Source organism: Lactuca virosa, chromosome 7 (assembly GCF_052849685.1).
Source record: "Lactuca virosa cultivar CGN04683 chromosome 7, Lactuca_virosa_CGN04683_v6, whole genome shotgun sequence".
Taxonomy (NCBI): domain Eukaryota; kingdom Viridiplantae; phylum Streptophyta; class Magnoliopsida; order Asterales; family Asteraceae; genus Lactuca; species Lactuca virosa.
Window position 1 is genome coordinate 47,517,408 of NC_136432.1, and position 17,459 is coordinate 47,534,866.

General features: G+C 32.5%; 2 protein-coding genes across 4 annotated transcripts; both read left to right on the forward strand.

The window, feature by feature from the left end:
* The first annotated feature begins 245 nt into the window (after positions 1 to 245).
* Positions 246 to 3,588, forward strand: LOC145125276 (F-box/LRR-repeat protein 25-like). 2 transcript variants are annotated; one of them, XR_013715908.1, is made up of 3 exons: positions 246 to 1,239; positions 1,417 to 1,533; positions 3,374 to 3,588. XR_013715908.1 is itself a non-coding variant. In XM_079060758.1 (2 exons), exons 1-2 carry the CDS (start codon positions 271 to 273, stop codon positions 1,474 to 1,476), a joined length of 1,029 nt encoding a protein of 342 aa, XP_078916884.1. In that variant the 5' UTR covers positions 246 to 270; the 3' UTR covers positions 1,477 to 1,777. The 2 variants fall into 2 exon arrangements, 1 of the variants encoding a protein (XP_078916884.1); XM_079060758.1 differs by lacking the exon at positions 3,374 to 3,588 and having other exon boundaries at positions 1,417 to 1,777.
* Positions 3,589 to 14,115: 10,527 nt separating this feature from the next.
* On the forward strand, positions 14,116 to 17,459 carry LOC145125275 (F-box/LRR-repeat protein 25-like). Of its 2 annotated transcripts, XR_013715907.1 has the most exons (3): positions 14,116 to 15,110; positions 15,288 to 15,404; positions 17,245 to 17,459. XR_013715907.1 is itself a non-coding variant. In XM_079060757.1 (2 exons), exons 1-2 carry the CDS (start codon positions 14,142 to 14,144, stop codon positions 15,345 to 15,347), a joined length of 1,029 nt encoding a protein of 342 aa, XP_078916883.1. In that variant the 5' UTR covers positions 14,116 to 14,141; the 3' UTR covers positions 15,348 to 15,648. The 2 variants fall into 2 exon arrangements, 1 of the variants encoding a protein (XP_078916883.1); XM_079060757.1 differs by lacking the exon at positions 17,245 to 17,459 and having other exon boundaries at positions 15,288 to 15,648.

Sequence of the window (17,459 nt, forward strand, 5' to 3'; positions counted from 1 at the left end):
GCCTAAATTGAAACATATTTTTGGTTCATATTTTATTCCGTATAAAACAGACCGAAGTTATTTACCTCTTATAAAACAAACATCATCTTAGTTTTTAATGTAATACCTTATTTCAAATCCTTTGTTTTAGTAAAAACTAAAACGTAAATTCTCAAAGTTTAGGTGCCAAAAGGAAAACCTCATTTTACCATTTTACATTTAAGCCTGATTTGAGTTTTACTTGCTTTCCATGGGGGAAAGGTGACGAGAGCTCAGCTGCTGCTTACGGATATGGTGGGCAGACGAAAACAACCTAAAATTGCCTCAAAACGGAGAAAGTTTCAGAACAAAACCGGAGATGAATCGAAAGATGATCGAATCAGTGCGTTGCCAAGTTGCGTGCTACTTGAAATCCTGTCCCGTTTACCCTCCACAAAAGACGCAATCAGAACAGGTGCACTTTCCAACCGATGGAAACATCTTTGGACTTCGGTTCCCACTCTAATTTTCAAAGGTCGTGTTCGTAATGTCTCTGGATCCGATTTCGTTTCCTTCGTGGACAAAACCCTAATTCAATGTCGCCAATCGAAGCTCACGAAATTCGAAGTGGAGTCCCATGATATTCGACGATTTGCATCGCAAGTCAACAATTGGATTCGCTACGCTATAAGTTGTAATGTTGAAGTGCTTAAATTAGAGTTATGGAAACCGGCACATGAAGCTGGATTTCCGTTAGATCAATTATTTTTCACCGCTTCAAGTTTTACTGATCTGAGATTAGAAGGCTGCATGTTTAATCCAACTGGGGCTATTAGTTGGAAAAATCTTAGGAGTTTGAGTATTTCATATGGGAAGTTAGATGAAGATTTGATTGAAAACATTTTATCTGGTAGTCCTGTATTGGAAACTTTGGTGTTGGATTATTGTGAAGATTATAGGCGGCTCAACATTACTTCAAAGAGCTTGAAGAACTTGGTGTTCTCCGGATATATCGATTTTCTTGATCCACCTAATGATGGTAGCATCGAAATCAATGCTCCTCATATTTCATCACTAACAATCAAATGTTGTTTGTTTTTGTGGAAGCCATTGTTGGTAAACGTGTCGTCTTTAGTTGAAGCTAATCTATATTATACACTTTATGATCATTATGAAACAAGTACCCTTGAAGAAGCAGAAGAAGAGATGCTTAAAGGATTGATGCTAAACCTTTGCCGTGTTAAGGAGCTTAAGTTTAATTTTGGGGATGAATGTTCAAAGGTAAAGTGACTATTGTTTTGAAATCATATTGATCATTAGCTGGAGTACTGTAGTACTCTATTTATTATCATTTGATAAAGTTTTTCCAATTATCCTGTTGTTGTCTTATAAATCACTCGATGCTCCCAATATTTTATCATTTTGTTGTCTACTCACTTGTACTTTTCTTGTTGCTAGACTTTTTCTCGTTTGAAAGATAAGGGTTTCACTGTTCCATCAAATGCAAAGTTTCATTGATTGGTCTGGAAGTGGATATAAGGAGGTGGTCTTGCTTGCATGATCATGGTCCTCAAGGTGAGGAGGTTAAACTCTTAATGATGCTTTGAATTCATATTTGGGCATTTTAGTTGTTACTCCAATGCATCTATTGTAGATTAGTAGCTTTCTTTTTGTTTGTAATCTTTATTCTTCCATGAGTTATGGCGTTTTCTTGAGCAAAATGGACAAATGTTTCATGGTATGAGAGGGAATGGTGAACATTTTGAATCACATGATTTTGCTAAAATTAGATCATAGCTGTTTTATATAGTTTTGCGGACAAGCAGTACGTTATGAAAAGGTATCTTATTTATTAAGTTTGTTGGTTGTAATGTATCTTTATTTGTATTGTGTGTATACAATCTTTTTACTTGATGAATTGCCATCTCTTTATTGTGTGTATATATATTGTGTTGTCCGTTTCATTTAACAGAGAGAAAACTGATTCTTTTATGATGTTTTGTTAAAATGATTATAATTGCGATTTTCTAATTGTATAGGTTTAAAATAACGGAGATGCAGATAAGTAGTTACTGAATAGGGAATTGACTATTGAAATTAATATAAGTTTACTTAACTGTCCCTAGCTTTCATAAACCGATAATTATGTGCTTTAACTGACAGTAATAACTATCAAAATGCAATCCATACATTTTCATATCAGAAGAAACTTCAAATCCACCTCAGCGTTCTTATTTGATAAATGTGCATGTTTCCTCAATTTGCTGCTTAGAACCCATTTATGGAGCATGAATGTCTTTGTTTCTACCTCTTGGGTCTCTGTCTCTCTCTTCTTTCTTGATGTCATTGCAAGTTATAATTTTATTCGCCCCATTCCTAATTGATGCATACATGACTTTTGTTGACTTTTTCACTCATATGGTTGTGTTTGTTGGTTCTCTCTCATTTGGAAGCAAAAGGCCAGGTTTCGATTTTCCATCAAATATGAAAATTTCCTGTTGTTGCTTATGATTGGTCTGACATTGATTCAGTTGGAAGCGAAGATTTGTGATACTTTGAATTCGTGTTTTGGCATTTTAGTTATCATTGTGACATATTTTCATCTCTTTTACTGTTTGTTGTTTGTAAGGTTTAATTACTTGGTTCCATTAGGTCTCTGTTGTGGGTTGCGGATCATTTCTTATTTTAAAATATTGAATATATTGACAGTTTCATATGATCTTTCTCTATTTAGCTAATGCATTATAAGTTGTTACTCTGATGCATTTATTGTAGTTTAGAAGCTTCGTTTTTGTTTGTAATTTTTATTCTTCCATGAGTTATGCCGTTTTCTTGAGCAAAATGGATAAATCTTTCTTAATATAAGAGGCAACGGTGAACATTTTGAATCGCACAGTTGTGCTGAAGAGCCATTCAAATGTTTGTTAACTAGTCTTTTCTGACAAGCGGTTATGCAAAATTATCTAACATGGAAAATTGGAAATACATACAGTGGACTTTGGATTTCATGCTTCTTGTTTTGGTAAGTGTGTTGTTGTGCCATGATATATTTGATACTTATCACAGATATTCTAAAATGTATGATTATTAAGTTTCTTTTTTGATGCTTATAATCTTGATTTGTGTTGTGTGATTATATAGATGGCAATGCAACAAACGTTTTTATGTGCAGAATTGCCATCTCAAGGTTCTATGTTGTGTTGGTTTTCTTATATCTTTTTTCTTGGTTATTATAAAGGCGCTGGTGTTGGTTGATGTATTTGTGTATTGTGTTCACTGAATTAAGAGTTACAGTAAGAAGTAATATAAGAAGTGATGTGGTGGGCATTGAGTAGAAGGAAGTCATTAAACCGTATATAATTGTCATTAAACAAATGTATAGATGAGTACTGACAACCGTGAAAACATGATACAGTGAATGACGTAGTGACTAGTGTGAAGACATGGCGACAATGCATATAGTTTGGTCATTTCTTGAAGACTTTTTGACTGCATCATCAGAAGCGGAAGTTGTATCAACAAGAAATTGCAGGAGGGGGCAACCACCCAAGACTGATCTGAAGGAATAATAAGATAACTTTGTATACCAAAGGAACGAACATGTTAGGACTTCATTAGTGACTTATTAGAATTCAAGGACTTTGCCTATTCATTTATATTTGTATAGTTTTTTCTTTTATAATTCATTTTGGTTTTGTTCTATCTTAAACTTTTTTTTTTCTTGAACAGCAACAGAATTCATTCAAAAAATCCAAAACTCTAGCAAGAAGCTAGAGAGGGCACAAGACTACACAGAGTTTACAGAAGAGAGAGGGTTTTAACTCTATACGTCCAACTAACGCTACAATGATTGTTTTTAACAATATTTCACTGAATTGAAATTACATTAATTTCATATTCAATGCTTTTTTTGCGAGAACTCATCATGTGACACTTTTTTCAACTAAGCATTACAATTTTTCTATCTTAATAATGACTCTTTATTTTTCTACGCATGTCTTTTCCGCAATGATTTTCAGCCAAAAATGGTTTTAGCATTATACCCTTCATCGGCATTTGCAGGTTTTACTCTTCTTCATGTGATTTCATCGTCAGGTAATCCTTTTCATCTGTGTTTTTCTCCATTTATCTCTCTTAAACCCTAATCCTCTTCATCTGTGTTTTTCTCCATTTATCTCTCTTAAACCCTAATCCTCTTCATCCTCTCGATTAGTTGTGTTTCTTCATCTTATTCATTTTATATCTCTTAAATTGTAACCCTCTTAAAACCTTATATCTAATCACTATCACGATCGTCTTCTAACCTCATCCCTTCCTCTATGTTGTAATATTGTCGATTTTTATCATAGATAATGTGGTTTTCGGAGACGAAACCATCAAGTTATGGGAGATATTTTATCAGAGCAGTGATTATGATGATTGATATTCTTTATCCCATTAGGTATTTGATGTTTTCATAGGTGAAGGTTCATGAATTCATAAATAGATTTAGAAGTTATGTGAAACAGTTTTACAATGTCTATACTCGGTTCTTTTTAGGGAATACAGTGCATAAACAAATGATGCAAAATGTTCCTAAGTTTCTTGAATTTGTTACCTACCGGGTGTTTTGACAAAATGTCACAAAAAAACCTTCATTTCCTTTATTTCTTTCATTAAATAAAGTAGAGTCAAAAATTTTCTTTTTTTGGGGTTTAGCTGCTTTGGTTGAGATTTTAGTAATTATTTTTAACAATATTTCACTGAATTGAAGTTCCATCAGTTTCATATTAAATAATTTTTTTGTGAGAACTCATCATGTGATACTTTTTTCATCTGTATCATTTTTGGAGGTTGCTCGATATATAGATTACCAACACAATATCTTATCATCTCACCAGAAAGTTAATCTAGAAGAAGTGATTGTTCTATGGTAATCCTCATTAAATGTTCTTCTTGCTTTGTCAACTTCCAAAAACTGTTTCATTTGTTGTCATAGTTTTGTTGAATTATCTGATTGATATGAAATGCAGAACATGTCATACCAACGCGTTTTTATATAGTTGGTTAAAAGGGGTGGAATATTGGTACCCTCTAAATTAGTAACAACTTGTTTTTGTCTTTGCGGGAGGATTTTAAGGCTATGTCCGTTGTTTTTGGCATCATATTGGATTATTGGCAATTTGACTAGGTTTGTTAGCATTTATCGAGGTTAGAATTTTGATAAAGTTTTATTCTTTTTTGTATAATAGTTAAATAAAAGAAATAATAATGTACTCGCTTTGGTTAATATATTATAGCATCACACTTTAATTTATTACTATTACCACAATGTTATTCAAAATATATCACTTATAACAATGTTATCCAAATATAGAGTCATAGAACAATTTTCTTTCTTATACTTTAAATTTCATATTTTACAGTTTGATTGGAGAAAATAAATTATTCAGTGGTTAAACCGCACTATTACCAAAGTATAATGTTTTTTTTTAATTTTCCCTATTAATAAATGAAAGTAGGATGCTATAACAAATGATTAAATGTGACTGCAAGCTATTTCTTCGATTTAGCCTTTCATATTATTTAACATGGTTTACCTAAATTTAAATTCTTATACTTTATAAGTGCAACAACAGGAGATTTGTTATGGTTGATACACATAACATAGTTTTGTTATAAGTTGATTAGAGGTTTGAAGATCATCCTTATAGAACATGATTGATAATGTAAATATTAATCCCGTTATTTGTGACAATAGAACTGGTATGGTGAAGATTGTATATTATTCTTTCTCTTTTATATTTTAATATTCTTTTATCTTTTACTATATTTAGTTCAAATCTATTTGGTTTGTTACTTAAATCTACAGGTTTGATTTGTTGGTGATTATGCTCGATCCAAGGGTCGTTATTTTGAGTATCGTAGACCATGACCTCTGGTGTTATGGTAGGAATTGGCCAAAATTATGCTTATATAGGATAAAAAATACCAAAAGGTTTCAATTTATTCTTAATTTAAATTTTGCACTTATTAATCATTAAAGGTTTACTAAAGAACTTGGTCGTGAGCTTATTAATACATATTGATTTGTGTTCATTAGGGAGAACACATTGTAGTGACTTTACTTTAAAAATATATACCCAATTATAGTATAACACTTTGAACTTTTTCTATATTTGGACATTATATGTAGAATTTTTTTACCCAATTTTAGCTTATTAATACTTTTGGATGGTTTGTTTACAGAGTACGTAATATTGCGACATGGATATGGAATGTGATAAGGAAGCGAAAAAAGAAAAATATGGATAGATAAGGAAAGTTGGACGTTACAATTCCCCAGGTAATAAATAGCAATGTATTTTTATTAATTTGTTTATCAAGGCATGTTACTTTTATATATATTGGTGTTACATTGGGATATTTTGTTAATGTTTATGAGATTGGTTTTTTGTAAAAATATTCTAAGAAAAAAAAAAAAAGGATAGGGTAAGGTAATTTATAAGTTTGTTTCCTTTTTCCTTCCTTAAATAATTAAAATTGAAGTTATAGATACTTAAATACATAGACGCACCATGTTTGACAGCTTATCTTATCATTAAGATATATATTTCAATCAAAATTTACCTTTTTATGTTGGTTATGATTTTTTAAATTGTGAAATATTTGTTTGTTTTTAATTTTTTTGCCAAATGGGTACATAATGAGTTCCCATACCATATAGGAATTATAAGGTGCGTCGTAGGGTATAAGGTGCGTCGTATGCACAAACAAAGTAGGTTTTTATCCGGTTTTTTTTCTATTATAACATAATCGAACTGGTTTTAACCTAAAATAACCATTTTTTTAAAACTCAATTTCACTTAAATAAAAAGATCCAATTTTTTACCGGAACTAATAATAAAAATGGTTATAGATATCATGTTTGGGTTGAGGAGCGTATTCTTAGCCCATTATGCAACGCGAAAGTATCTACATTTGAAAAATCTATCCAAATCTTGCAATCATATAACTCAATAATTTATCTAAATCTTGAAATCATAGAATTCAATAGTGTTTTCACAGGTTGGAACTCAAAAAGTTTAATGGAAGATATTAGAAAAGTAGAATATATTAGATAATGAGGATGCTATTAGAAAAGTATGACGATATTAGATGCAAAAACAACATTTGGAAATTACAAATTCTGGAAACTATCATTTATTGTGTTATACTTTCTAAAATGGTCTTTTCCGTAGATTGTGAACATGTAGTGGGAAAAAATCATATTTTGTAGCATTCTACTTTCTAGAAATTATCATTTATAGCATCCTACGTTGTAAATGACATCTTTTTGACGATTTCGAGAATTGATGTAATACTCGGTTTTGAATCGTATCATAGTTCGGGACCGTGGCCCGGTCATCAGTCATCATAAGGCCTTGGGCCTTGGGAAAGAAAAGATTTGGCCCTTTTTGGATGTGGGTATTACAGTCTAAGTGATTCGGGTGTTCGTTTATGTTTCGGAGCCCAAGGGTATAATCGTAATTTGATTTCTCGGTCATTTATGCATTAAGGGTTTTTGTTTGGAAAGTTCTTAGGTGGAGGTTAGTTGATAGAAGTGTAGGGCTTCTCGTCACATTTCCGTGGATATAAAATTCGTTGGAAACGGACTTATATCGTAGAAGTTATGGTCTTCGGAAGTTTGGTGGCTTTTGGGGCTTAGTCGGGTACGCGGGGCGTACACAGGTGTACGCGTAGCGTACTAGTGAAAAGGGTATTACGCGGGGCGTACTTCGGCGTACGCTGGGCGTATTGATCAGGATGGTCGCGGGTGCTCTAAGGAGTACGTTGGGCGTACCATATGTATGCTGGGCGTACTCCAGTCTGACCCAAACCCTATTTTAGGGTCTTGGACCCTATTTAAGCTCCTTATCTCATAACCTTATCCTAATATCTTCAGCCTCCATCCCTCTAAACCCTAGAAATCGACCCTTAGCCCCCATTTGAGTGATTCTTGAGCTTAACGTAATTTATATGTATTTTTGGTGCTTGAGGAGGAAGAAGGAACTTCTTGAAGAGTCATTGCTTGACTTGGAGCTTTTAGATCCAGAATTTGTTTACCTAGATCCAACTTCTGGAGGTATAAAGTCTCAGCCTTGACAACTCTTTCTTGTAGATGTAGCTAGATGGCACTTTGGTACGATTTTGGTCCCTTTGTAGTGGTTCTTGTGAGTAGAAGTTACTCCAGAATCTTTAAGCTTCATTTTTGGCCTTTGTTGGGGGTTATGGAGCCATAAAGTTTGGATCTTGATGAGTATAAACCTCCCATGCATAATTTGGTAGTCTTTTGGTGAAGCTTGGGATTTAGGGTTTTGATTTTCATCCCATTAAGTCATGTTAATTCATAAAGTCATGAACTTTATAACATAAGAAGCCCCTTTGATTGGAATCGGGAACCTAGGAGAGCCTAGGAAGTGCTTCACCTGGTTTTGTTGCGATGTTTAGTGAGTTTTGGGCGCATCAGTTGGACAAGGTGAGTTAGAGGATTCGGGATGATTCTTGAGGAATGTATGGATAGGTGTGGAAGGTAGTCTTGGGCCCGTACTACTGAAAGCACATGATCCATACTCGAATCAGGGAGAGTCTTGGAGAATCTAAGGAGCTTGTGGGAAGAGGATTCTTGAGTATGTTATGATCATTTGAATGTTGTATTTCAGTTCGGTGATGAGCACCCAGGAAGGAGGTTCCGGTTCTAGTTCCGGCTTAGCTGCAGGTACTGAGCCGATTAGCGAGCAGATGCGGGAATTCATCTCGTCAGAGATTACCCGCGGTATTCTGGAGCAGACTCCTATGATCTTTGGTTCAGTTATGGAGGGGATTCTGGAGATCTTGGATGAGCGGTTAGGCGCAATCCATGCTGAGGTTATGGCTATCGTTGGAGCTCACACTTTGTCATTCTGTGAGCGGGAGATCGATTTGTAGCACCTAGGGAAGAGGAGGCCAGATCAGGTGCAAACAAGGGAGGGTCTCAGGAAAAGACCGAAGTCTTCGGATCGGCGATTGGGAGGACAGCGGGGCCGGGGTTAGTATGGCGCGCGCGGGAAACTGCTCAATGGAGCTTGTCGTTCCAAGGGTATGGGTTGTTACAAGTGTAGCAGGATTGATCATGTCAGCAGGGATTGTCCTCAGGGGGTAAGCCCATTCTTTTTCTCTACGACCAAGTGGGCCACAAAAGGGTCGTATGTCCGATGAGGAGGGGAGGAGCAGTGAGTGCACCTACTCCGACTATATATATATATATATATATATATATATATATATATATATATATATATATATATATATATATGCTTAGGTTATTCTATTCAAAATAATTATTGTGTTATTTTATGCATAAATGTGGGCCAATCAAATTTACTTATTTTAAGAAAGTGATTAATATATATTATTGAATTAAATATAATTGAAAAATATCATCTTAATTAATTACAAGGGTAATTTAGTCAGTTAATATAGATTTAATAAATGAAATTTGCATATTTTAAGGGATCATAGATTCTATTTATTTTAAAAATCCGATTTTATGAATTATAAGGTTTTTAATTCGGAAATTCTGGCAGAATATGTTTGAGTATGTTCAAAAATAAAAATATTCTTGAACGATAAAATAATAAAAATATTCTTGAACATATTTCTTGATCATGACTTTAAAAATTTCTTGTAGAATAACAAAATTCTCGAACCATCAATTGAAGAATTAAAACAAAAAATTACATTAATTCTTATATAATACGTGTAACAATTGCTAAGAATTACATTTATTGTAAAAGAATAAAACTAAAAAACTTTCAATTCGAAAAAAAAAAACATCAAAAATCTAAAAAATACACTAATTCATTCTAAAAGAATAATGTTGCTGAGAAACACTTTCAATTTTGTTGTCCGTTCTTCAAGCATCAACTTCTTCAAGCATCAACTTCCAATTGTAGTTTAGAATCCAATAACGCATTAGCAAATGATAAATAAAAAACTATATTCCTTTGGAAAAATATGCGGACTTGTTAACTGGACCAAAACCAATAACCAAAAATTGTAGAACATGTATAATCAATGAGAAAATATCCATACTCCATTCCAACAGAATTAGAATTCGTGTTTCCATTCCGATAGAATTTGAATTCATGATTCCATTCCGATAGAATTGGAACTGAATAAATTAACTTGAATGCTTTCTTTTGTAGAGTTGAAGAGCGCACCACTTCCAAATCCACTAGAACACCGTGAAAATCAATACCTGAATTAGCTTTTGACCTTTTAGTAACTCCTGTCTTTGTCCACACATTCATCCAGGAAGTTACAAAAGGGCAATTTCCTATGAATTTGATAATCCTTTTTATTTTGCAAGATTTACACCAGTGGATGTTTTATTCAAAGCTAATGTCCAACCAAAATAGTTCGGTGTCCAATTGTTCCATTCACAAGTATTGGTCCACCTACACAATGGATGTCTTGAGAAATTTCATTTTGTCTCATTCGACCAGTGAATATGGTCCACCTAAACAATGAAATTGCAGAGAAATATCAAGTGAATCATAGATTGAATAAATATTAATAAATCACAATGCTTTGAAAATCAAAATTAAAGAGTTGACCTCTCGATGCTTAGAAAATCAGAATGCAAAAGCAAAGGGTTGAAGCAGAGTTAAGAACAGTAAGGTTGAACAAACCATCACACACATACATCAAATCGAACCCTAAGGTGCAATAGAATCGAAGTAAACTCGTTAAAAAAAATCGAACTGATGGAAGATTATGGTTCAAAAATCGAACCTTTGATAGAAATCGAAGATCTTACCTGTGATGGAATCGCCAACTGGAGTGGAGTCGCCGGCTGTGTATACGTCGGAGATGAAAGACTTGCGGTAGATGGGTGTCGTCGCGTGGATGCCGGCGGGATAGCCGAAGGTGAGCAGTCGACTAAGGGTCGTCTCGTGTGGCCGGAGGTAAGCAGCGTGTAGGAAGCGCCAGTGGTGAGCAGCGGAAGTGACCAGCACCGATTGACAGTCTTCTGGTGTGGCCCGAGACGCCTACGTTTGGCCGGACACGGAATCGTTTGGACTTTGGAGGATTCACGATGTAGGCGGAATCCATCTTTGCCCGATCAAAAGGAACACGCGTTTAAAAGCCCTAATCTTTTAAGTGGATCCACTGAAAGCAAAGACACCCTTATTTATTTAGGTTATGAATAAATACCATGATTATAGGGATTATTTTTGGAAGTTACTAAACAAATTATTAAATTACCCTTATTTATTTATTTAATTATTTAATTTTTTATTTAATTTTGATTGGCCCACATTGATGCATACAATAACACAATACTTACTTTAAACATTTGAACCTATCTCTCTCTCTCTCTCTCTCTCTCTATATATATATATATATATATATATATATATATATATATATATATATATATATATATATTAGCCGACTCTGGCCAGAGATGGAACGTAAAGTTATCACTCTAGCCATTTAACAGATTTCACGGTTAACTCCGCTATCTTTTTTGCAAAATTTGTCCTAAAATTGGGCTTAAAGTTCAAATTTGGTACCTGTAGTTTGCAAAAAATTACACCACGTGTCCAAAACTCGGTTTTATGTTTTGTAACTTCTTTATTTTCGTTTATTTTTTAGTCTTTAGTCAAAACAAAACTAGGTGTTATAATTTTTTTGTTTTTCTAATCTTTTTCGTATTTTTTTCCTTTTTTTGTTTTTTTATACGTTTTTCGTATTTTTATATTTTTTTTTACATTTTTTGCATTATATATATATATATATATATATATATATATATATATATATATATATACACACACACTTTATTTAGTTTCGTTTTTATATACTATTTTATATTAATATATTTTACATCTGTATTTATTTTTTTAGTTTTATTCTTCATAAACTTGATAACTTTTTCATGATCTTTTTCAAAAAGTACAAAATGTATTAACATATTATAGCATATTACAATTTTGGTTTTTCTGTTTTTTTGGTTTTCTTGACCTTTTTTTTATAATTTTTTCATATTTTTTTTTTTCGTATTTGTGAGTTATATTATAATTTTTTTATCTTTTTTTCCTTTTTTAATGATTATAAATTTTAAATATCACACATTGAAACATTAATTCTGAATAAACAAGTTGTTTGATTTTTTTATTTCTTCATTATATAAACATAATAACACTAAAGAACAAGTTATATATATATATATATATATATATATATATATATATATATATATATATATATATATATATATATATATATATAAAAGAAAGAGGCCGAAATTACAAATATAAATATAACTTTTTTATTTACTTGAATAAAACTAAAAAATTTACAAAACCATGTGTTACCAAAATTATATAAAAATAGAAAACCAATAAAAAAAACCAGAAACACCAAAATTATAATATACTCGGATGCATTTTACACTTTCTAAAAAAGGTCAAGAAAAAATTATCAAATTCATGAAAAATAAAACGAAAAAAATAAAAACTTTAAAAATACGAAAAGTGTAAAATATATTAATATAAAATATTATATAAAAAAGGAAAATAAATAATATATATATATATATATATATATATATATATATATATATATACACACGAGACAAACATAAAAAATGAAAAAATACAAAAAATATTAAAAAATGAAAAAAATAAAATATAAAACCAAGTTTAGTTTTGACTAAAAAATAAAAAAAATGAAACTAAAGAATTTAAAAAATATAAACCGAGTTTTGGACATGTGATGTAATTTTTTGAAAACTACAAGGACCAAATTTGAACTTTAAACACAATTTTAGGACTGATTTTGTAAAAACGTTAACGGAATTAATCATGAAACCTGTTAAATGAGGAAGAGTGATAACTCTACCTCTCATTTGTGGTCTGAGTAAACAAAAAAAAGGATTTTTCTCAATTGTGAAAATATTGTGGCTTTTATAGTATTTGCCCAAACTTATTTAATATTTTTTTATTACATTTTTTACCAGTTTTTCCAAAATTTCCTTTTATATTTCTCTTTATTTTGTTTTCTTTCGCATTTAACGTATTTTTTTTTATATTTCTACTTATATTCGTTTTTAATAAACTCTACAATTTGCAAAAGTCTTAAGGAAATAGTTGTAAAAAGGCTATTAAATGTTTTAAAAAAAGTTGGAAAAATAAGTTTTGACCAAATCGTAAAAAAAAGTAAATTAAAAAAAAAACAAATATTTGGGTAATTTTTAAAAAAATATTTGGACCCACTTTTTAAAAAGATTTGTTTTTTTCTTAGAAAAAATTATATAGAATACAAGTTTGAAAAAATGAAGTTGGTTATCACTTGGTGATAAAAATGAATTTTTCCTTTCATAATTGGTTAGTTGGTGTTTGTATTTTATTTTATTTTATTTTATTTTTTCGCAAAAGACAGTGTACTGTGTTGTTATACATCTGGGGGCAGAAAGATATTTCAGAAAAGATTTCTTGTTGTTTGTTTTTTAAAAGACAAAAAACATCAAAAAGTCTTTTTGACATTTTTTTTCAAAAGAAAAAAAAGTAACGTTTGGTTTTGGAATATGTTTTCTAAGTTTCTAACCCTATGCGTGATATTTCTTTTTCCACCATCAATGTCGTCATCACCGCTACCACCACCATAGCGGCCTATCATTGTTGCCACCACCACCAACACCTCTGTCACCGCCACCCCCATCTTCACCCCACTACCGCCCCTATCTCTGACACCACTCCACCATCCCTACCTTTGCCATCATCACCACCACCACCACCACCAACACCAACTCCAACACAAACACCATCATCGGTCCATCAACGCCGCCACCAACATTAATACCATCGTTTTTTTTTTCTTTTTAAACTTTAAAAAACAAACAATCATTTTTATGAAGTCTAAATTGAAACATATTTTTGGTACATATTTTATTCGGTATGAAGTTATTTACCTCTTATAAAACAAACACCATCTTAGTTTTTAATGTAATACCTTATTTCAAATCCTTTGTTTTAGTAAAAACTAAAACGTAAATTCTCAAAGTTTAGGGGCCAAAAGGAAAACCTCATTTTACCATTTTACATTTAAGCCTGATTTGAGTTTTACTTGCTTTTCATGGGGGAAAGGTGACGAGAGCTCAGCTGCTGCTTACGGATATGGTGGGCAGACGAAAACAACCTAAAATTGCCTCAAAACGGAGAAAGTTTCAGAACAAAACCGGAGATGAATCGAAAGATGATCGAATCAGTGCGTTGCCAAGTTGCGTGCTACTTGAAATCCTGTCCCGTTTACCCTCCACAAAAGACGCAATCAGAACAGGTGCACTTTCCAACCGATGGAAACATCTTTGGACTTCGGTTCCCACTCTAATTTTCAAAGGTCGTGTTCGTAATGTCTCTGGATCCGATTTCGTTTCCTTCGTGGACAAAACCCTAATTCAATGTCGCCAATCGAAGCTCACGAAATTCGAAGTGGAGTCCCATGATATTCGACGATTTGCATCGCAAGTCAACAATTGGATTCGCTATGCTATAAGTTGTAATGTTGAAGTGCTTAAATTAGAGTTATGGAAACCGGCACATGAAGCTGGATTTCCGTTAGATCAATTATTTTTCACCGCTTCAAGTTTTACTGATCTGAGATTAGAAGGCTGCATGTTTAATCCAACTGGGGCTATTAGTTGGAAAAATCTTAGGAGTTTGAGTATTTCATATGGGAAGTTAGATGAAGATTTGATTGAAAACATTTTATCTGGTAGTCCTGTATTGGAAACTTTGGTGTTGGATTATTGTGAAGATTATAGGCGGCTCAACATTACTTCAAAGAGCTTGAAGAACTTGGTGTTCTCCGGATATATCGATTTTCTTGATCCACCTAATGATGGTAGCATCGAAATCAATGCTCCTCATATTTCATCACTAACAATCAAATGTTGTTTGTTTTTGTGGAAGCCATTGTTGGTAAACGTGTCGTCTTTAGTTGAAGCTAATCTATATTATACACTTTATGATCATTATGAAACAAGTACCCTTGAAGAAGCAGAAGAAGAGATGCTTAAAGGATTGATGCTAAACCTTTGCCGTGTTAAGGAGCTTAAGTTTAATTTTGGGGATGAATGTTCAAAGGTAAAGTGACTATTGTTTTGAAATCATATTGATCATTAGCTGGAGTACTGTAGTACTCTATTTATTATCATTTGATAAAGTTTTTCCAATTATCCTGTTGTTGTCTTATAAATCACTCGATGCTCCCAATATTTTATCATTTTGTTGTCTACTCACTTGTACTTTTCTTGTTGCTAGACTTTTTCTCGTTTGAAAGATAAGGGTTTCACTGTTCCATCAAATGCAAAGTTTCATTGATTGGTCTGGAAGTGGATATAAGGAGGTGGTCTTGCTTGCATGATCATGGTCCTCAAGGTGAGGAGGTTAAACTCTTAATGATGCTTTGAATTCATATTTGGGCATTTTAGTTGTTACTCCAATGCATCTATTGTAGATTAGTAGCTTTCTTTTTGTTTGTAATCTTTATTCTTCCATGAGTTATGGCGTTTTCTTGAGCAAAATGGACAAATGTTTCATGGTATGAGAGGGAATGGTGAACATTTTGAATCACATGATTTTGCTAAAATTAGATCATAGCTGTTTTATATAGTTTTGCGGACAAGCAGTACGTTATGAAAAGGTATCTTATTTATTAAGTTTGTTGGTTGTAATGTATCTTTATTTGTATTGTGTGTATACAATCTTTTTACTTGATGAATTGCCATCTCTTTATTGTGTGTATATATATTGTGTTGTCCGTTTCATTTAACAGAGAGAAAACTGATTCTTTTATGATGTTTTGTTAAAATGATTATAATTGCGATTTTCTAATTGTATAGGTTTAAAATAACGGAGATGCAGATAAGTAGTTACTGAATAGGGAATTGACTATTGAAATTAATATAAGTTTACTTAACTGTCCCTAGCTTTCATAAACCGATAATTATGTGCTTTAACTGACAGTAATAACTATCAAAATGCAATCCATACATTTTCATATCAGAAGAAACTTCAAATCCACCTCAGCGTTCTTATTTGATAAATGTGCATGTTTCCTCAATTTGCTGCTTAGAACCCATTTATGGAGCATGAATGTCTTTGTTTCTACCTCTTGGGTCTCTGTCTCTCTCTTCTTTCTTGATGTCATTGCAAGTTATAATTTTATTCGCCCCATTCCTAATTGATGCATACATGACTTTTGTTGACTTTTTCACTCATATGGTTGTGTTTGTTGGTTCTCTCTCATTTGGAAGCAAAAGGCCAGGTTTCGATTTTCCATCAAATATGAAAATTTCCTGTTGTTGCTTATGATTGGTCTGACATTGATTCAGTTGGAAGCGAAGATTTGTGATACTTTGAATTCGTGTTTTGGCATTTTAGTTATCATTGTGACATATTTTCATCTCTTTTACTGTTTGTTGTTTGTAAGGTTTAATTACTTGGTTCCATTAGGTCTCTGTTGTGGGTTGCGGATCATTTCTTATTTTAAAATATTGAATATATTGACAGTTTCATATGATCTTTCTCTATTTAGCTAATGCATTATAAGTTGTTACTCTGATGCATTTATTGTAGTTTAGAAGCTTCGTTTTTGTTTGTAATTTTTATTCTTCCATGAGTTATGCCGTTTTCTTGAGCAAAATGGATAAATCTTTCTTAATATAAGAGGCAACGGTGAACATTTTGAATCGCACAGTTGTGCTGAAGAGCCATTCAAATGTTTGTTAACTAGTCTTTTCTGACAAGCGGTTATGCAAAATTATCTAACATGGAAAATTGGAAATACATACAGTGGACTTTGGATTTCATGCTTCTTGTTTTGGTAAGTGTGTTGTTGTGCCATGATATATTTGATACTTATCACAGATATTCTAAAATGTATGATTATTAAGTTTCTTTTTTGATGCTTATAATCTTGATTTGTGTTGTGTGATTATATAGAGGGCAATGCAACAAACGTTTTTATGTGCAGAATTGCCATCTCAAGGTTCTATGTTGTGTTGGTTTTCTTATATCTTTTTTCTTGGTTATTATAAAGGCGCTGGTGTTGGTTGATGTATTTGTGTATTGTGTTCACTGAATTAAGAGTTACAGTAAGAAGTAATATAAGAAGTGATGTGGTGGGCATTGAGTAGAAGGAAGTCATTAAACCGTATATAATTGTCATTAAACAAATGTATAGATGAGTACTGACAACCGTGAAAACATGATACAGTGAATGACGTAGTGACTAGTGTGAAGACATGGCGACAATGCATATAGTTTGGTCATTTCTTGAAGACTTTTTGACTGCATCATCAGAAGCGGAAGTTGTATCAACAAGAAATTGCAGGAGGGGGCAACCACCCAAGACTGATCTGAAGGAATAATAAGATAACTTTGTATACCAAAGGAACGAACATGTTAGGACTTCATTAGTGACTTATTAGA